The sequence below is a fragment of the Furipterus horrens genome, unplaced genomic scaffold (assembly GCF_987537825.1).
Source record: "Furipterus horrens unplaced genomic scaffold, mFurHor1.1.pri manual_scaffold_6, whole genome shotgun sequence".
NCBI classification, from domain to species: Eukaryota; Metazoa; Chordata; class Mammalia; order Chiroptera; family Furipteridae; genus Furipterus; species Furipterus horrens.
The window spans coordinates 14,146,559-14,168,493 of NW_028327176.1; the positions used below are offsets into that span (position 1 = coordinate 14,146,559).

A 21,935-nucleotide genomic window follows, 5' to 3' on the forward strand; every position below is an offset into this window, starting at 1 on the left:
GAATAATTTGCATTTTGGTACATATTCTATTGATGTGTCAGCTAGCACTGAGAGCCTCCCAGCTGAAAAGTACTTCATCCACTTTGGGTAATGCATAACGAGCAAGCAAGGGAAAAAGGAGAGTGTACCCTAAAAGTAGGGCAGACATGGAATGATTTGGACACAAGGGTGATTCTCCCCCAAAGAAGCCCAGACAAAGGCAGAAAAAGATCATAAAACATCCCAGGGCATGGCCTCTTCCTTCCTCTCTTCTCTCTTTCCTCTTACCCAGTGGTCTTTCCCATTCCCTCCTGAAGAGACAATGAACCTGAACTAGCCTTGGCCCTCTGGAGAGGGGTTGAAGGGTAGACGATAGGGCTGGCAAACAGAACTACGAGTAAGACTTGCATTCCCTTTGGCTTCCTCTTCTCTGATAGGGCAGGACCTGACTCCGGCCTTCCCTGAGCACCAACGATGGACTAGACTCATGAATATAGATAATGCATTATCCTCCTAGTTCTGGCAGCAAAATCCCGAAGTAGCTATTATCATCCCCAATATACAGGTGTAGAAATTTGAGGCCAGAGAGGTTAATTTTATTTCCTAGTGTCACCCAGCTGGTAAATGGCACAGCCAGACTTCGATTCAGACCTAGCTGGTTGCAAAGCCAGGCTCTGCCCACCTGACCTCAGGCCCTCTCCATGTCGCCAGGTAGCCAGCCTCCTAGGATGCAGAGCTTCTAATGGTACCCGCTGTGAGCTCTTTGTTTTACCTGCCTTCCCTGAGGACACCATCCATCATCTGAGTCATCCAAAGAGCACCCTTTTTCTCTTAGACTCCTTTTCATCAGTGTGGAGCCTGGCCACCTGTGAAGTCGTCAGCTTACCACCTCTGGATAGGGTGAAGATTTGTGTGAGATGAAGACCAGCTGCCTACAGTGGAGGAGAGGGGCTAGAAAGTTGCCTTTGGGAAACTGTGCTCCACTGACTGCTGGCGGTTCTTGCAGGTCTGGAGTGCAGCTTCGACTTCCCGTGTGAGCTGGAGTACTCCCCTCCGCTGCATGACCTCGGGAACCAGAGCTGGTCCTGGCGCCGCGTCCCCTCCGAGGAGGCCTCCCAGATGGACCTGTTGGATGGGCCCGAGGCAGAGCAGTCCAAGGAGATGCCCAGAGGTAAGGGCGGAGGCCACTGCCAAGCGTTCTGGGTGGGTCAGGACAGGGCTGGAATGTCAGTTTCTGTTTGAAATGTTAAGGTTTCCATACACCTGCTCTATCCTGTTTCCTTTGAAACCTGCTTTTACCATCTGGACCTCACTGTGGATTCTTGGGCCATGCATGGAAGGGGAGGATGCAAGTCCATTTTCAAGACCAGTCCACCCTTTATTCTCTTACCAAGTGAAAAAAAAAGGGACTTCATAACTCTTTCACACAGATTTCCTAATGTAAGATGTGGGAGAAAGTGCTCACCTGTTTGTCCATTTGGGACAGGGTTGCCAGGTAAAATCCAAGACACCCAGTTAAACATGAGCAACAGATGACTTTTTCATATAAGTATATCTCATGTAATAGTTGGGACAAACTTATACTTTAAAAATTATTCCAATTGTACTAAAAAATTCAAATTTAATTGAATATACTGCACTTTTATTTGCTAAATCTGGCAATCCTAATTTGGAAGGTATTGCATAACTATATTAAAGGTTACTTTCAAAGCCATTAATGAAGTTCAGTCTACTTATTAGCTTGCAAGGTGCTTCTAATAGGCCTGCACTTATTATGAACATGCCCTTCTGAATTATCATGGGCTGATAAAGGCAGGCTCTCCGTAAGTAGCAGGTGCTGGTTGAATAGTTGCTGAATTTGTGGGGAGAGCTGTGGAGGCATTAAGCCCTGCTTCTGCCCTCAGGTGATTCCCTGGACCCAGAAAACTGCTGACTCAGAATTGTCAGCCCATGTTTCTGGCTTGTAGGAAGAAATAATAATCGCCATGGTCCTTTCAGTTTGCAGAGCCCTTTCGCCGCCAGTCTTACTGGATTCGGCTTCCTTGAGGGGGCCCGTGAAGATGAGAAAGCTAGGCCTCTGAGAGAGGCAGTGACTTGCTAAAGATCACACAGCCTGTGTGTGTGGGCCCAGGTCTAGATGTCTGTTGTGATGTGTCCTAGGCAAGGACACTTTCTACCACAGTGTGTTTCTTCTTTGTAGCAGACGCTATGGCCAGAGCTTGCCCTGGGCTCATTTCGTGGGGGTGGTTACTTCAGGCTCCTGTTATCGGGAATCTAACAGCAACAGGGCTCAGGTCAGCCCACAGGGGTCATTGGAGGTGGCACAAAAGTACCTACATCAGCCCTGAACCCTTGAATCCTACACTTTCTCCTTTTTGCTTCTTATGACTCTCTTGAACCTGCCTGACCTTGATTTATATGTTAAGCTCCTTTCACCTGGATATTAATGTATATTGTAGGATATGCGTTTGTATGTAGGTGATTGGCTTTTAACCTGATAGTGCATCCAGATCTTCTGGAGAAATTATAAAATATACTGCATAGGCCCCACAGACTGAGATTCTGATTCAGTAGACCTGAGACAGAGTCTAGAAATCTGTATATTTTAACATTTTTATTATAAAACTTAGTATGTGCAAAAAAGAAGATATAACATATATGCATGGATTAAAGATTACAATAAAGTCAGCACTTGTATTCTCTCTATCAAGTGTAAGAATTTGAACGTTGTTCATCCCTTTACAATCTCTTCTGTCCTTCACCTAGACCACAAATCTCTTCCTCCCTCAGAGGTAACCACTATCCTGCATTTTGTGTTCATCATTTATTTGCTTTTGTTTATGGCCTTACCACTTATGTACGTAGACCCAAACAACACATGGACTAGGTTTTCAAACTGTTACAGAAATGGAATAATACTGTCCTTTTGTGATTTGTCCATTCCAATGCATGGGGCTGTGATTCATCTGGTTTTAAATCCATTTCATGAAACTACCCCAAGTTATCTCTTCTGTTCTCATTAGACACTTGGGTTGTTCTCAGGTTTTTGCTATTACCAACAACACCAATGTGAGTATTTTTGTATATACCTTGGTGCATGTGCATGTCTAAGAGTTTTCCCAGAGCAGAGATCTAGGAATGGGAGTTCTGGGCTGTGGGTGCAGCTTTCATTCTAATGGGCAATGCCAATCTATTTTCCAAAGTGGTGGCACCGAGTTCTACCCCCCACTAGTGATGTGGTCGTATTCTTCCTGAGGACTTACATTCTCACCGGTGCCTTGTACCGTCTGACTCTGTCATTTTTGTTCATGTGGGAGATGAAATCGAGTGTCTCACTGCAGCTTCCATGTCCGTGGGACTCTGTTTTATTTTGTTTTTTTATAAGTGTCTCAGATGGTTATGAGGCATAGCTAGATTTGTTGTACTCTTGATGTAAACCCCTTTTTTAGACTTACTCCCATTCAGCCTCCCCTAGGCATATCTCTGGATCCCAGTCCCCAACCTGTAGAAATAGTCCTGGCAGTACATGCAGTTTTCATCATTGAGGGTTTTTTATTTGATAACTATTGTATTGTGATCACAATACAGTGAGATCAGGAGAGAGAAACAAATATCACTTGTACACATTTTGTGAAGTCAGACTTTATAGGTTTGAAAGCCGGTGCTTTTAAAAATTTTAACCAATTTTTAAAATAGTGCCAATAGATTATGCATTGACATTCTTTGCCCATTTCTCCTCCTCCATCTGCTCTATCTTGTGATCTCTGACGTCTGCATGTTACACTGATTACTATGAGAAAAAAGAAAGGAAAAAGGAATGGAAACAAAGACACTCACTTAGCAGTGTGGAACTATATCAATGCTTTTATGTTTTTATAAAGCTGGGTCCCAAGAACCAAGGCATGTACTGAATGTGAGCCCTTTCCCATTAGATAAATCAGTCAAGATTGGAATATCTAGTTTTTAGTAATTGTTGTCAACTTCCAGCTCTCTGAAAAACCATTGCTTTTCCAATATGGTAGTGAGTGACATACTCAGGACAAAGATGTGACTAACCATGACAAATGCCACTGTGGACACGCCAGTTTGCTTTATTAAATTATTTAGTGAACAAACACATCTAAACATAACTGGGGGAAACCTAACCATTGTCAAAAAACTTGTGTTTATTTTTCCTGGAGTCTAACGGGGATCTATACTCACACAGCCTTGATCAGTCTTAGAAACAAGGGACCTGCAGCCCAGATTTCACAGGGACACTTCTGGAATGTCACTGAGAGGTGTTTAGAACTTTCAGTAACAGGCCGCTCATTCCTTTTTGAGTCAACTAATTGCATCACTACCTGTTCCCTGAAGTAGGGTTGTCTCTCATGAAGCAGGCTGATGTATCTTTAAGTCCCTTGACCATTAGAAAAAGAGGTAAAGGTGAAGGGCGAAGCAAGGACCTGCCTTCCAGCTCTTTAGAATCTCACTTTCTCTGTATTTTTTTGGCAGAAAGCATGCTAGTAGTAGAGATAAGAAGGAGTGATGAGTGCCCTTTAGACTAGTGTAGTCACTAAAGTTTTTTTTAACCCAACATTTATTGGTTAGATGGTATTTAGACTCTATTGCAATATTTCTTGTCAGGGGATATAGAAGGGCCAGAAAAAAGCAGTGAGATAATACCAATCATAGATAATGAACTGTAAGATTATAAATTCTGCATGATTTTAATTTATGGCCCCTGTAGATGAGAATAATAAGGGAGATACAATTCAGAGCAGCAAGATAATAAAAAGTGATGATCTTGATGGAACACAATATTATAAATTAATAAAGTCTTGAGGAATCATCAGGCTGATGAATTCTATGACTTTTCAAGAAGTCCCAGGGGCATATTTTATTTCTGCTACTTCCAGTGTTTTGGAACGCAGTCAAAAAAACATATCTTTCTTCTCCAGAAAGATAAGATTTTGATCTCTGGCATGAACCCGAGCTTTAAAATGGAAAATGGATTAATAGCCTCTCCTCAAAGCCCCTCCCCAGTCCCTCACTCATAAGCATACACAAAAAGAATGGGGGTAGACTGAGCTGGGAGGGGCTGACTCTTCCTGCATGAACACAACTTTTGCCCAGGGCACCAAGTCTCAAATTTTTGTTTTTGGTTGAGGACCTGAGTGGAACTCTGCTATTGAGATTCTTTGGTTTATCAGGATGACTTTGTTTTCAGAAGGTTGGGAAACATTGTCCTAGAGCTCAGGAATGACGAAGAATGCTGCTCCAGGTGACTGGGGTACTGCAGTACCAGAATGGGGTCATTCAGCCTTTTGGTCCACTGCTGTTATACTTGTGTGTGTTAGTTTCTTGTAGCTGGTATGACAAATTAATATAAACTGGGTGGCTTAAAACAACAGAAATGTATCCTCACTCAGTTCTGGAAGCCAGCAGTTGAAAATCAAGGTGTTGGAAGGGTCGGTACCACCTGGAGGCTCTGCAGGAGAATCCATTCCATGCCTGTTTTCTGGCCTCTGCCGATTGCTAGTAATCTGTGGTATTCCTTGGCTAGTAGAGGCATCACGCCAGTCTCTGCCTCCATCTCTACATGCCATTGTCCTTTGTGTCTCAGTGTTTCAAATCTGTCTCTTGTAGGAACACATGTCACTGGATTTAGGGCCCACCTTAAATTCAGCATGATCTCATTTCAAGATCCTTAATTACATCTGCAAAGGTCACCTTCCCAGAAACCAGGGATTAGGACTTGGACATATCTTTTGGGGACCACTCTTTGACTAACTACATGTTGATTTTTCTCTCCCTGTATGTAGATGGGCACATGGATGCTTTGTGTCTCTCCCCGTACCTGGGGGCTGTGGGTTCTCAGACCCTTCAGGAAGTTAGATTAGGCAGGTTCAGAGGAGGCCAGATTAATACCAACATTTCATATTTTTCCTTCAATTCCTTCCTTCACCCCAAGGGTTTGCAATATTCTTTTTTTTTAGTTATATATTTTTATTTTATTGATTATATTGTTACAATAGTTCCAATTTTCTCCCCTTTACTCCCCTCCACCCAGTATCCCCCTCCCCCAGCAATCCCCCCCCCAAGTCCATACCCATGGTTCGTAAAAAATAACTATCCCTCCCTCTCAGGTATTAAGACCCTTTGTAATCTTGTAAAGGACAATGGGCGAAGGTCTCAAGCTCCTCTAGCTACTTCAAGCTGGACATGGTCGTCGTCCTACCTACCCTTGGGTCCAGAAGTCCCTAATAATAGTGGGGGCATGGAGGGGAGGGTGTGGCCTTCCCACATGGGGAGGGATCATGCAGACTCCAGGTCAGTTGGTTGTCTCCAGACAACGGCGTGCTTGGTTTAACAGGCTGGCATCCTTGTTGTGTTCTGGGGGCAACAGATTTGGCAAAAAGGGTTAAAAGACATCATTCAATCCATAACTACTAGGTGACACAATATTCTTTAAAGAGTCCTTGAACACCTCTTAAGCAGACTCCATCCTGAGATAGCTGGAATCTGGGCCATATTTTGACCTACAGGTGCAGCTTGGATGGGAAGTTTCTCTCAGGACACAGCTCCCTTTGCACCTACAGTCACCGAGGCTGCAGCTGGCTGATTAATTGGCTCTCAGCCTCATGCTCTGACCCTTGACCCTTTGGGGTACTAATAGGCAACTGCAGTGATAAAGGTCTGACTAGCATGTCCTCCTTCCTCTAGAAACTTATCATTAGCCACCGTGTCTGCCTTCAGGCTTTATTTGCTCATTGACTGGGACCTCATAAATTAGCCTCTTCAGTCATTGATACACCTGCATGTGAATGGGTTTACATACACACACATGCACGCACACACATGCATATATACATATTCTGAGACAGAACATTGTTTCTTTCTTTTCATTGGTTTCACATGGGATGATTCAGTGATCCAGACTAGGACTGTCCATGCCACATGTTCATGGGCTTCAGCCCCTGAGCTCCCTTCCCGTGTTGCTCCCTGTATCCGCTGTGAAGTTTCTGTCTGCTGACAATGGCCTCTGAGCTTTGTTTTATTGTATACCCACCAGTAAAATATTTCTGAGCATGCACCTGTACTATGTATGTATTTCTCAATTGTATGCACATGTTTGTTCCTAACTGTACAACACTATTAGTAAGGCTAAATTTCTTTCTTTCTTCTTTAAATAAAAATAAATATAATCACACTTTGATAACTACCATAGCACATCTGTCCTTCAGAATTGGTATTGGACTTCCAGGTTCACAAAGGCATTTCACCCTGACCCCAGGGTCACTGAAGTCTCTGTCCTATTTAAAATCCTTTAAGGTGCCTTCTAGGCAGGTTTATTTCTGTACTCAGCTCCCATCACCTGGGCTGGGATAGCCAGGCACTCCTCTACCAAGAAGGCCTCACAGGTCTAGGCCTTGTGGTCTTTTTCCTCAGAATCTACAATACTCACTTAAAAGATACCTTTCTCTATGGAAATTCTTGTTTCCATTTCAACTGACAGACCTAAGGTTGCAACCAAATATTTCCTACTGGTTTATCTAAAGAACTATCTCAGTGATGTTGTTTGGTGGTGAGAACTAGATATAATTTAAATACTCAAACAATAAAGAATTAAACAAAATAAAGTATACCTAAAACATTATGCAGCCATTACATTTCTGTTATGTAAAAATATTTGATAATATGAGAAAGTATTCAAGGCCTATTATTTGATTAGAAACAGGTTAAACTATGTGTATAATTTGGTATGTAAAAGAGAAAACTATGTATATAAGGGAAAAAATCTCAAAGGAAATACACCAATGGAGTGGCAGAAGTTATTTTTAGAAGACTGAATTATCAGTGATTTTTATTTTTTTCCTATGTGCTCTTGGTATTTTCTAAATTTGAGTCCATAATTATTCATTACTTTTATAATAAGATAAAACATATTATCTTTAATACCAGGGGATCAAAAATTCTCATTTAATATTCTATTAAATTATTTTTTACTTTTTTGGGGAAAAAAACATGTTAAGTACTTCCTGCCACAATAACTAAAAAAGCCAGCACTACTGGCTGGGGCGAGATAGACAAGCAGACAGACAGACAGGTTGTTGTCATGCCTGCCGGGGTAGGGTACAGGGCACCAGCAGTTCGCATAGGTTTACAAATCCAGATCACCCCACCCTAACCTCTTCCTGCTCAGCTTATCCTTAAAGAGTTGGAAAAGGTAACGGTGGCGCCCCTCATGTGCAGCAGGCTCAGGAATGTACCCAGGGACCAAATGCAGAATGTAAGCAGGAGTGACGTAAATGTGTTCTATTTCAGTTCAATTTTTGCCCTGCATCCGAAGGGTTCCGGCTGGGCACGCCTTTCATTTGAGCATGACTTCTCAACATACTAAGGTTACCGGGGGGATTTGTAGCCTCTTGTCCCTGTCTCTCTTCTGGCACTTACCATACGAGGCTACGTTAGTTCTCTAGTTCTGTCTGTAGAAATATATCCCCTGGATCCTGAGCAGTGAGGTCACTGGACCTTAGATCTTGACCATTGAGCAATCCCTTCAACAAGGTGTGCCTTGTCATTCTGTCATCCTAATGAGATTACGGTACCAACCTGGCAGCTAGAGCTTGAGCTCCAGAGAGGGGCCTGCCTTTCTGAGCAGGGTGTCTGGTGAAGTATTTTGCTCCTCCCCATCAGGACGGACCTCTCCCAGGGTGTAGCCTCTGTCTTCTAAGGGAATCCTTCAGTGGCAGGGAGGGAATAGATTGTAGTTACTTTGTGAACATTAGCTAAACCTAACAACTCTGCCCACAGGGCAATGGGGATCTAGGCACGTAGAGTAAGGAAAGAAGGGCAAGTATTGCAGGTAGAAGGGACTTGGGCTCTTGTCTCAGAACTGCCATGAGAGATGTCACTTTACTTCTTTGACCCTTGGGTTTCTCATTTGCAAGGTAAACGTCTTAGACTAGATTGCCACTGAGGCTAGTTCCTGCTCTGATATAGGAGTGGGATTAGGCACACCTACTGCCAAGGATGCCCATGTGTACCTGGCTCAAAATCTGTGAGCCACAGAAGTCCCCACCAGCCCTGGGAGAAATATCCATCTCCCAAGGTTTGGCCATGGCTTCTAGAAGCCTGATAGCCCCATGGATCAGATCACTCTCTGAACCTCAACATCAAGATGGGAGCATTGCCTCTAGAAACCTGTGTGGCACCTGGAGGAAGAAAGAAGAGCTCCTGCCTCCATTAGTATAGATGAACCTGTCAAGTCAGTTCCTGGAGGCTAGGGAACCCGAGGAGAGCTCCCAGCATTGTGCTGTGGGCTCGTGTGGCAGCTACGATGATGCCTGCCTGAAGAAGTCCTGACCCCCAGAACCTGGGAACCTGTTGCCTTCTGTATCAGAAAGGGACTCTGCAGATGAGATTATCCTGGATTACTTGGGTGGCCCAAAGAAATGACAGGTGTTCAGATAAGAGAAAGAGGGACACCGGAGAGCCAGAGTCAGAGAGATACAATGATGGAAGCAGAGGCCAGAGAGAGACAGAGATTTGAAGGGCATTCATTATAATTATGGGGTAGTTTGTATCAGTTTTAAAGTATTATTTATTCTTTGGGTCATGTATTTCTTCATTAAACTAACACCTAACTGTAAGTCCCTACTGAATGCAGGACACTGTGGATCAAAATCTAAGTGAAGGGGACATCTAAAATCAAGGGGGTACAGTTCCATGTACAGCAGCAGCACATAGCTGTTGACATCAAAGATGGAGGAAGGGCTGTGAGGGTAGAAGCAGGCAGCTGCTAGCAGCTGGGAAAAAAGGCAAGAATGGATTCTCCATAGAATCTTGTTCAGAAGGAGCACAGCCCCGCCAACCCATTTTAGACTTCTGTCCTCTAGAACTGTGAGATGACACATTTTTGTTGTTTTACGCCTGAATGTCTGGTAATTTGTTATAGCAGCAATAGGAAACTAGTACAGCAGATCTTGACCAAATCTGGAGCAAATGTGATGTGCTTTTGGGTCCCCACTCCAGAAAAAGCAGGGCTCGGAGGGCTGATGGGGCCTCCGAGAAAGCTTCCACGTAGTTATTACAGAGGGTGTCCGGTGAGTTATCGCTGGGAGGGCAGTCTGAAGACCCCCCACCCCTGGCAACAGAGCCAAGATCTTTGTGGTTCAGAAATGGCACAGAAATAGCAGCAGCAGGATCTGAGGCTAGAAATCAGCAGTTGTGTCTGCAAGTTCGTCTCCTGTGGATAAGAGGGACTGAAGGCAACCCTGGCAGAGGCCTAGAGAGGTTCATTGCCTGAAATGGTGGGGCCGGGGTGAGCCTCCTTTGCCTGTGGAAGGAAGCCGTGGCACTGCCCAGGGCTGTTTCTGTGAAGCTCCTGAGTGAGGGCGTCTGGAGGGGGCCGTGCAATCACATGCACAGGGCCTGCGCCGAGCTGTCGGCTGGGCTCAGCGACTCACCCTGGGCTCTGCCCCAAATGAAACTGGCAAGAGCTACAGACTGCAAAGCGCTTTTCTATTCACGATCATGTTTGATTTTCATAGCATCACGAGATGGGTATTACTAGTTTTCCTAACTTATAGATTGTTAAACTCTGGCTAAATACTAAGCGTTAAACAGAGGAAACTCGGTGTTTCTCATTCTTGTGGTGTTCTAAGAACCTGGCCTAAGTTCCAGCATGAAGCAGATATTCATTAAATATTTGTTGACCCACAGATGGAAGCTTAGAGAGAAGTAAATTGGTCTAGTCTGCAAAGGCAGTATGTGGCAGAGCTGGATCCTGAATTTCAGTGTTTGAACACTGAATCCCATGTTCTTTATGTTATATCAAACTCTTCCTAAAATATGATGTCTTACCTACCTAAGACTTAACCTCATTAACTTTGTAGCAGTATCTTCAAGAATCTAGGGCATTTTTCACGTGCCAGTGACGCTGAGGAGACTCACTCTGTTCTATGACACAACCAAATTACATCCACTATGGTATCTGTTAAGGGCAGTGTCTTCAGAAGAGTCTCAAGACGCCCACCCTCACCTGTATCTTCTCTGTAGATGGACAGGGCGACGGGTGCTGCCTAAGGCACCACAGCAGGACACATGCCAGCCAGGCTGCTGAGTGGCACACTCAGTGTGAGAAGGTGGCATCGGGTTGTTCCAACCAGCATTGCCTTTTTAGAAATGAGAAGAGCCCGTCGCCAAGAGTCACAGGTACCCAGTGGGCCTGCCACTGGCTGGCGTGTGACCCTCGGCCTCAGTCTTCAGTTGGCAAACTGAGCGGGTTGGACTGGATCATCTCTAAGAGTATGTGAATCTGTCTTTCTGAGTCCCTTACTCCCTCTTATCAGGAACCTTTCTTTAGTGTTCTCTGGAGTTTTTAGCCCCACGGATCTATACAGGGTGGGCAAAAGCAGGTTTACAGTGGTGAGTACACAAAACACGGAGTTCATTCTTGGATTATTATTTATTAATTATTGTATTTTCCATACAAACAACTGCAAGCCTACTTTTTCTGCACCCTGTACATAGCAAATGGTTCTGATAAGACACATGTTAAAGAAATATAGGCTTTGTCTAAGAAAACCCATGAACTGCTCTGAACTTATACTTGAAGAGAACTGAAGGAAAGCCAGGACCTTGCAAAGAGAAAATAAAATTGTCTTGAATGGGGATAACTACAGTGTGATTCTACTTAAAATAGAAAGATAATCTTTACTCACTCAAAGTAAAGAAAGACTGGTTCAATGTAAGTTGCAGAGAGATCTGGGGCTCATTCTACCTCCGTGGCTCTCCTTCCTGACTTATTATAAATATAAATGGAAACAATGCACCAGAGACTGCTCTGCAAACAGGAAAAGAGCATAAAAGAGTAACATGTAATCCAGTTGGGCAGCAATCATCCCAGCCACAGCAGGTGGAAGCAAGAGTTTCTGCTTCGTCTTGATTTAAGAATCATAACCCTAAAAGACAGGGGTCTTATTCCACCCAGGTATCCATGTATAAGAGTTTTAGGAGTGTTTATTGATTTAGGACTTTTGGGACATGACAAAGGAATTTGCTGAGCATGACTGAGCTCTCACCCATGATGGCAGCCACGCCCATTTACAAATGGAATCACAGGATCTGCAGGTGACACCAGCGTTAAGAGCTCAGTGTCCAGTTCTCCCCACTAAACAACTGGGAAAATCCTCCAACCTGGGTGGCTGTGGTGGTGGTTCAGGTTATTCTGATCCAAAGCTTTATGATCTATTTTGATTCTTTCCAGTTTCCTTTAGAATTCTTAGTACTGGTTGCTAGTCATGCCTGATTGATGCACAATTTCTTGGGTGTTGGGTCTTTCTTAGTTGATCTATAATGAAGCTGTTATTATTTGGAAATATGCTGGGTGCTTGTTACTTGTTAACAAAATGGGTGGCTTGCACGGCATGGCCGCTCCCTGTGTCTCTGTCATGGAGTTCCCTGACCTGCACTTTTGTGGTCTTTGGCAACTATCTTCTCTCTAATGTCATCAGCATGTCTGCAACTGGAAACAATGGAAGAGGTGTTTAAAATATTATGCTGGCCCTGTCCAGCCAGCTCAGCTGGTTGAAGCATTGTCCTGTACACCAAAAGGCTGAGGGTTCAGTTCCTGGTCAGGGCACATATCTGGGTTGCGGGCTTGATACCTGGGTGGGGCTTGTATGGGAGGCAACCGATCGATGTCTGTCTCTCACATTTATGTTTTCCTCTCTCTCTTCCTTTCTCTTTCCCTAAAATCAATAAAAACATATCCTTGGGTGAAGATTAGATAGATAGATAGATAGATAGATAGATAGATAGATAGATAGGCAGACAGACTCTGGCAATAAGGAACTACTTATTCCTTACACATAAAATGAGGGTGATTTTCTCATTGTAAAGCGATAGACATTAAATCCACTTTGGCAACAACAGTGCAGGATACTCCTGTTTAATATCCTTGTCTCCAGTATTGCTTGGGCTATGCAGATGTGAAGTATCATTAATGCATCATTCCTCAGATTATACGAGTATACTCCCCCTCTCCTGAGAATCCTTTTTCTTTATTTATTAACATCATGTGTTTGTGTGTTTATCCCTGATAGCTATCCTTTTCACAGTGGTGTGTACTCAGAGAGCTGAGTGAGGGGATGCCCAGTGCGGTTGCTGCCATCCCCCCAAGTCCAAGCTCTTAGCACAGATTATGTTCTATTTAGAGTCTTCAACTATAAGTTTGATCAAGAACACTGAGACTATAAAAATAGAACAATTAAAATAATTAATGCTTTCAAAATGAGGAGTTGGGAGAAGGTAAGACAGCCTCAGTCCTTCTGGCTGGGCAGTTCTCATGAGATCACCTGCAATTGCCCAGCCTCCGCACCAGTGCTGCGTTTCTTTCTCTCTTCTGCCTCTTGCTTTTTCCTTTTTTCTATCCTTGTGCCCTCTTTTTCTCTTTCTTTTTCAACCTCTTTCTCTCCGCAAAAGCCAAATGCATCCTTCCCATCTCTGACTCTGGAAGCAGAAGGATCAGCAGGAGTGGCTGGCACAGACTGGAAGTGGACTTCCCCTACCCAAACCAAAAGAGACAAATTTAGACCTGTTGGTCTTTTGTGTGACATGTGTATAAAGACAAATTTGAGAAACATTGCTTGCTAGAGAAACAAGAGAGTTAGGCAAATTCTGGAAGTCCTCTGCTCCATGAGGAAATAATTAAAATAAAAATCTCATCTAATAGAAAAATAAGCTGAGCCAACTGGCTTCCTTATTCCTGAGGGAAAATCAGTGTCCTTCAGAATGAAGCAAGCTGCCTGCATGGAGTGAAAGAAGGATCCTGAAGGGGTTCTGTGTCTTTCAGAGGGGTTTAGAAATTGAGTTTCTGCACGAAATCTAATTAGCAACACTGTTTTCCAACACCCCACCTCCCGCAGCAGCAGCAGCACTCCACAACTTTTAAAAAATTCATGTTTCTCTAAATGCATGAGTAAAGTCACCAAGTCCATTTACTTGGAAAAGGGAAAGAAAAAATAAAGTGAAAATAGACAAGAAACAACCAAAGAGTGTGAGATTAATATGGAGCTTTTGTGTGAGCATGATGGGCCAGCTCAAGATAAAGGACTTAGCCTGAACCAGGAAGGGCTAGGATTGAAGGGAGAGAAAGCAACAGGAGCCAACGTTCAGGGACCAGCAAAGCTGTATGGCACCCCTGTGTTAGTTAGAAAAGACTTTCCTTCTCTGGGTGAAAGAATTAGGAAAAATGCCTCCTCTGGATGGATGCAGCCAGTGTGGGAACTGAAGTAGAGCATGAGCTGCATCTCAGCCCCACTCACCCCTCACTCAACATATTTTTTAGGTATATTATATTGACTATGCTATTATAGTTGTCCCAATTTTTCCCCCTTTGTCCCCCTCTTCCCATTACTCGTCTTCCCTCCAGTAATCTACCCCCCTTAGTTCATGTCCGTGCATAAGTTCTCTGGCTTCACCCTTTCATATACTGTTCTTAACATTCCTCTGTCTATTTTGTTCCTACCAATTATGCTTCTTGATCCCTGCACCACTTCCCCACTTCTCTCCCTTCCCCCTCCCAGCTGATAATCTTCCAAATGATCCCCATACCTATGATTCTGTTCCTGATAAAGTGCTTCCCAGACAAGGTAAAGCTAAAGGAGTTCATCATCACCAAGCCCTTATACAAAATCATAAAGGGACTTACTTAAGAAAAAGAAGATCAAAACTATGAACATTAAAATGACAACAAACTCACAACTATCAACAACCAAATCTAAAAAATAAAAACAGAAGCAAAAACAAACTAAGCCAACAATCACTCAACATATTTTTGCAGAGCACACATATCACTCAATTGTCGATATTTGTGTTATGCCAAGCACTTATTATACATTGCCTTATAATATTTTTATAAAACCCCATAAAATAGTTTCAGAAGCATGGCTATCCATAGTCCAGACTAATGAAATTCAAATAAAGTGAGGCAAGACTTCCAAGTGAAGGGACTGGCAAATTCTCTCCCCCAAAAGCAACTCTAAAGCAGGAAAAAATGGACAAAAACAACTATTTGCGTAGTCTAAAAATTGATCAATGAATATAATATACTGAAAAGCATCTGTAATTAGGAAATTGCTGAACTTCTATCTTTCCTGCAGTGTGTGGTTGTAGACAAGACCCAGGAAATAACCCTCGGAGTCTGTGCATTCTGACCTGATACTTTTCCTGTCTACCTCACTCAGTCTGCTAAAAGGTCCTGCCAAAGTAGGGCATACAATGAAGAATAAAAGCTTCTATGCCATAGTCAAAGGGGGCTCACTTGATTTGGAGCAAGGCACAAAGTATATGCCCAGCAGTATTGTAGGTGAAAGTGATGATCAACTCAATTAGCCTGAGGCTCTTTCATGGTAGGGGCAGCCATATTCAGTAAGTCTGTGTATTTATATATATTTCCAGTGGAGATGGAAAAGGGTCCAGGCTAGCCACAAGCTTCTCACTAACCCTAGGATGTGTGTATATGCAGAGGAGACATGAAAGAGATCAGCAGCCTGAGAATTAAAAGCACTCCCCTACCCACACACAGATCTATTGGCAAAAAAACAGGAGTCTTACTGGTTCACGGTGTTTGAGCACATCCTCAGTCTGAACGTCAGTAGACCACCAGGCTACACACTGATGTCCCATAGGAAGCCAGGCTGAACGATCAAAACAAGATTTTTTTTTGAAAGCTGAACAGATATATTAGCAGTCACACACTGCAGAGAAAACAGATTTTACAGATAGAGCTCAGCCAAGTTATTAAGCAAAGAAACAAACTAACTTAAGAAAGAAATAAAACAAAACAACAACAATAAAAGAATCAAAAACAATCATCATAGCAGAAAATTGGAATCCGAATTTGCTAGCAGACCTGCCTTAACAATAAATATTAAAGTAAGTCCTTCAGGCTGAAATGAATTCATACCAGGAAATAACTTGAAGAACACCAGAAATAGTAGACATGTGGATTAATATAAAAGACTCAATAGATATCTTTTCTCTTCTTTTCTTAATGTCTTTGAAAGGCATAAGATTATATAAATGCATAACTGCAAAGCTATATTGTTGGGCTGACACATATATCCCAGTGATATATATGACAGTAAAGGGTAGGAAATGGGATGGAGCTATACTGGGGCAAAGTTTCTATATTTTACTGGAATTGGGTTAGTATTAATCTGAAGTAGACTGTGATAAGTTCAGATGCATATAGTATAGAGCAACCACCAAGAAAGTAACTCCAAAAACATTTTAAAAATCAATAGAAAAATAAATATATAAATAAGTCAATAGAAGTTTGTAAGTGGTACACTGAAAAATACTTCACAGCCAAGTAGGAATAGAGGAACCAAAAAGAAATATATAAAAAATAAACAGCAAAAAGACTAATGTAAATCCAACAAAATCACTAGTTATATTAAATGCAAATAGTTCAAACAGTCAATCACAATACAGAGATTGTCAGACTAGATAAAAAAGAAAAGCAAGATCCATCCATACGCTTTTTACAAGTTGTACACCATCAAATCAATTCAAAGAGGCAGAAAGTAAAAGGATAGAAAAAGAGATGCCATGTAAACAGTAACCATAAGGGAATGGGAGTAGCCACATTAATATCAGACAAATGGACTTTAAAATAGAAAATATTACTAAAAAAAGATGAACATTTAATAATAATAAAAGGGTCCATTCACCAGGTCTATATAACAAGTATAAGTGTATATGTATCTAACAATAGAGCCTCAAAACACATGAAGCCAAACTGTCATAATTTAAAGGAGAAAAAGATAATTTAACAGTTATAGTTGGAGATTTCAATTACCCGTTCCCAGCAATGAATAGAACATCTAAACAGAAAACAACATCGAAGACTTGAACAGTACTGTCAACCAACTGGACCTAACTGAAAAATATAGGACATTCTACACAAGGCCTATAGAACTTCCTCTGGGATAGATCACATGCTAGACTATAAAACAAGACTAATAACAGAATTCATACAAAATATGTTTTTCAAGCGCAATGGAATACATTAGAAGTTAATAACAGAAAGAAATTGTTGAAAATCCATAAATATTAGGAAACCAAATAATCAATGCATAAAAGAAGAAATCACATGGAAACTTAGAAAATAGTTTAACTTAAAAAATTAAAATAAAATATATCAAAACTTCTGGGACAAATCTTTAAATGCTTAGAGAGAAATGTATAGCTTTAAACACCTATATTAGAAAAAAAAAGAAGACTCAAATCCCCAACCTAACCTTCTATTTCAAGAAACAAACAAAAATCTGTGGAAACCCAAATCATACAGAGGAAAAGGAATAAAGATTAAAGCAGGAATAAATGAAATAGAAAACAGAAAAAAACAATAGTGAGAACTAATGAAATAAAAAATTGGTTCCTGGGAAAGAACTAACCAGTGGGGGGAAAATAAAAGGAGAAAGAAGACACAACAAATCACCAAAATCAGGAATGAGAAAGATAACATCACTACTCTCTCTAAACAAATTAAATAATTATAAGGATATATTATGAATATCTTTTTGCCAATAAGTTAGACAACTTAAGTGAAATGGACAAATTATTAGAAAGACACAAATTATCAGAATTAATTAAAAAAGTAAAAACTTTTGAACAGATCTATAATAAAAAGTAAACAACATGTTTTATTGTAGTAACTGACATCTTCCTGCAAAGAGAAACTAAAACCCAGATGACTTCGCTGGTGAATTCTATCAGGGATTTCTGCTTCCGTGATTTCTGTTCAACAGTAAACCTATCCAGTGCACTAAGAAAGAGAGAAAGATGAGAGAAAGAAGGATGGAAGGAAGGAAAGAAGGAAGGAAGGAAGGAAGGAAGGAAGGAAGGAAGGAAGGAAGGAAGGAAGGAAGGAAGGAAGGAAGGAAGGAAGGAAGGGAGGGAGGGAGGGAGGGAGGGAGGGAGGGAGGAAGGAAGGAAAGAAGGAAAGAAGGAAGGAAGGAAGGAATTGAAGGCATTAAGATAGAAAAAAAAAATCAAAACATAAAATTTTTCCTTAGTAGGAAACACTGTCCTTTATTTTGAAAATCTAAAAGAATTCACAAAGAAACCCAAAACTAATAAAACAAATAAATAAATTTATCAATATCACAAGATACAAAATCAACATACAAAAATACATTATATTTCTATGTTTAACAATAGACAATTTCTAAAAGGAAACTAAAGAAACAATTCACACAACAAAGGCATCAAAAAGAAGAAAATAGGAATAGATTTAACAAAAGAAGTGAAAGCCTTATACACTAAAAATTACAGAGTATATTGCTGAAAAAAATTAAGGATAATATAAACAAAAAGAGAAACATTTTCATGGATTGGGAAAGCTCAATAGTGTAAGAGGGCATTTCTCACCAAATAGATCTGTAAATTCAGTGCAATCCCTATCAAAATTCCAGAAGGCCTTTTATTTTGTAGCTTAAAATTTATATGAAAGTGCAAAGGACCTAGAATAAATAAGGCAATCTTTAAAAAATAAAAAATTGGAGAACCTATGCTACCTGATTTTAAACTTAATATAAAGTCAAAGTAATAGAGACAGTGTAATATTGGGGCAAGGAGAGGTATATATATCAATGGAGCAGAATTGGGAGTCCAAATATAAATTCTTAGATTAATGATCTTTTGATTTTTTTTTTCAGATTTAATGTGTTTTATTGATTAAAATATTACATTTGTGCCAATTTCCCTTCCCTCTGCTCCCCTCCACCCGGTGGCCCCCCTCCCTCCAGTTGTCCCCCCCTTTTAGATTATGTCCATTAGTTGTGCATACAGTTCCTCCCAACCTCTCTCCGTCTATTCCATTCCCTCCTACCTTGATCCCCAATTCCTATATCATCTCCCTCCCTTTCCCCATTCCCCCTCCCTGTTGACCTCCCCCCAATATGCTTCCCGTACCCACAGTTCCTTTTCCACTCTCGTTGCCTATTTAGTTTGCCTTTGTTTCATCTCCTTAGCTTCTGTTTTTTAAACCAGTCCCTTTAACATCTCATATAACAGTGGTTTGGATCTAATGAACTCTTTCAGTTTTATTTTGTCCTGGAAACACTTTCTCTGTCCTTCTATTCTGAATGACAATTTCGCTGGATAGAGTATTCGTGGTTGTAGGTTTTGGATTTTCATTACTTTGAATATTTCTTGCCAGTCCCTTCTTGCCTGTAGGGTTTCCCTTGAGAAGTCTGCTGATAGTCTAATTGGGACCCCTTTGTACATAATTCTTTTCTTCTCTCTTGCTGCTTTTAAGATTCTCTCTTTATCTTTAATTTTTGACATTTTGATTATAATGTGTCTTGGAGTGGTTCTCCCTGGGTCCAGTCTCTTGGGAACTCTCCTTGCTTCCTGGACCTGCAAGTCTATTCCCTTCCCCAAGTCTGGGAAGTTCTCCTTTATTATATTTTCACTCAATTTTTCAAGTTCTAGTTCATCTTCCTCATTCTCTGGCAAACCAATGATTCTTATGTTGGGCCTTTTATAGCTGTCCCAGAGGTTTCTGATCCTCTCATTGTTGCTTCCCATTTCCTCTCGCTGCATTGGTTGACTGCTTGTTCCTTCTCCATATTCCAGTTTGTTGAAATGAACTCTGGATTTTTTTTCCTCACCATCTGTCTCATATGCGGTTTTGTTCCTTTCGTTATGAAAGTTTTTCGCTTCTTTCTTATCTTTTTCCTGCTCTTTTGTGAATTCTGTAAGCCACCTGATAACAATGGCCCAGAACTGAGCCTCTGACAGGTTTCTTATCTGTTCATCTGTCAGGTTCTCTATCTGCTGCCTGGTGAGTTGTGTTACCGGTATTTCTATAGTTGTCTGCCTCATTTTGACAGATGCGTTTTGTTTTCTTGGGCCGGCTGTCGGGGGCAGTGCCCGTGTACTCGTAATGACCCAGCGACCGGCGCCGTTTGGCGTCACAAGTCAGCGACCGGCGCCTGTCTGCGACCTATTTCGCAGCCCTGTGGTGCTTTCTTTCTTTGGGGGCGGGGGTCCAAAATGGATTCACACAGTTATTCAGCTAGGAGACCGGGATCCGTCCTCCCGCCCCCCTGGGCCTCACTGTTCAAGGCGATGCGGTGGCCGCTCTCCCCAGCGCTGGGGTCGCGCACTGCCAGGGGTTTGACTGCTGCCGGGATTTTTCGCCCCCCGCCGCTCCGCAAACAGCTTTGCCCTCTTTAACTCTTACCTGCCCGAATGGCACCGCTGGTTTATAACTTCATATGTTGGGCTTCCGTGTAGTTTTATTTTCTGGAATTTCTAGTTATCCTTTGTTTTGAAGTAGTTGTATTCCTCTCTAGTTGTAGAGGGAGACTTAGCGTGTCCGTCTAAGCCTCCATCTTGGCCGGAAGTCCTGATCTTTTGATTTTTGATGAGGGTACCTAGGCAGTTCAATATGGGAGAGATAGTCTTTTTAACACATAGTGCTAGGCTAATTGACTATCCATATACAAAAATAAAGTAAACTTAGACCCTTACCTTATACCATTTATAAAAATTAATCATAAATTATAGGCTTACATGTGAGAGCTAAAACTAGAAAAAAATACAAGAAAATATCTTTGTGATTTGGGAAAATATTTCTTAGGTATGACACTAAAATCACAATCAATAAATGGGAAATTGATAAGCTGTACCTTATCAAAATTTTTGTGCTTAAAAGTCACTATTAAGAAAATGAAATAACAAGACAAAGACTGGGAGAAAATATTTGCAAATTATATATCATATAAAGGACTTTTATTCAAAATATGTAAATCACTTTTACAATTCAATAATAAGACTAAAACTCCAATTAAAGAGGAGAATTATCTCATGCATTTCAAAGGGATTTAATGAGAATTAAGATAATGCCCTAAAGCTCTTTTTGACATAATGTTTGGCATATAGCAAATAGTCAATAAATGATCGGAAAGGTTATAATTATTTCTTAAATAAACTTAACTCCAGAGAAAGTAAAGAACTTGCCCAAGGACACCCAGAGTATAAGCAATGGCATAAACCAGGCTCCAGACTACAGTGTCCAGGGAGAATTTGGGAAATTCTACAGTGAACCTCACATTGGATGAGTGAAAGGTGACAAGATGAGGCCTCATCCAGTGTCTCTGTCCCATCAAGTTCTGCTATCAGGGGAGCTTGGGGGGAATAAGAGAGGCAGGCTACATTTAGTGGGGAACCCTCATGGTTTCACAGTTCCCATCCTTCCCCTCACTTGTTTTTCATTGATTGTTTCAACATTATTATAGTTCATTGTCAGTATTATTTGAAAGAGAGAAAAATTAAAAACTACTTTAAATATCCATTAACAGGGACCAGCCAAATTAACTAGGATTTATCCATTCAAAGTAAATTACAGTCAGTATATACTTATTGAGAAAAAATTTTAGATAGCAGTAGTCACTGACACAGAAGATAGTAATAGTTAAATTAAGAAGGTAGACTGTAAAACAATATGCATGTTGTGATATCATTTTGGTTTTCTATATATTTATTTAGGTATAGAAAATATCCTGGGAGTATATATACCAAACTAGTATCACCAGTTATAAGTGGAAAGTGGAGACCCAAGGGGAGAATACATTTCTGTAGCATTAGAATTTTTTCATGTATTTTTTTTGTAATTAAAAACACAAAACAAAACACATTTTTGAATATTTTTACTTCAAAAATTATATTCACTTCCCATTTAAAAAAGAAATAAAGTGTCTTCCTTAAAGTCACACAGCTAGTAAATGGCACACTCAGGATCTGAACTCAAATCTGTGCCCTCTTCTTTTGAAGGGACCTAGATGAGAAATTAGGAAGTGCTTCCTGAGCATAAGATTGTGAATCATTGATCCATTTACCCAAAGAGATCTCAGATTCTCCTGTTTGGAATGGTTCAGGACGGCGATGGAGCC

The 21,935-nt window shown here is 41.2% G+C and overlaps 1 protein-coding gene across 1 annotated transcript in view; it reads left to right on the forward strand.

The window, feature by feature from the left end:
- Nucleotides 1–21,935, forward strand: part of ALK (ALK receptor tyrosine kinase) — a 641,155-nt gene that overhangs the window by 199,372 nt on the left and 419,848 nt on the right. The window contains exon 3 of the mRNA XM_090280984.1: nucleotides 986–1,150. Coding sequence (XP_090137110.1) covers nucleotides 986–1,150 — 165 coding nt within the window. The remainder of the gene's footprint in view (nucleotides 1–985; nucleotides 1,151–21,935) is intronic.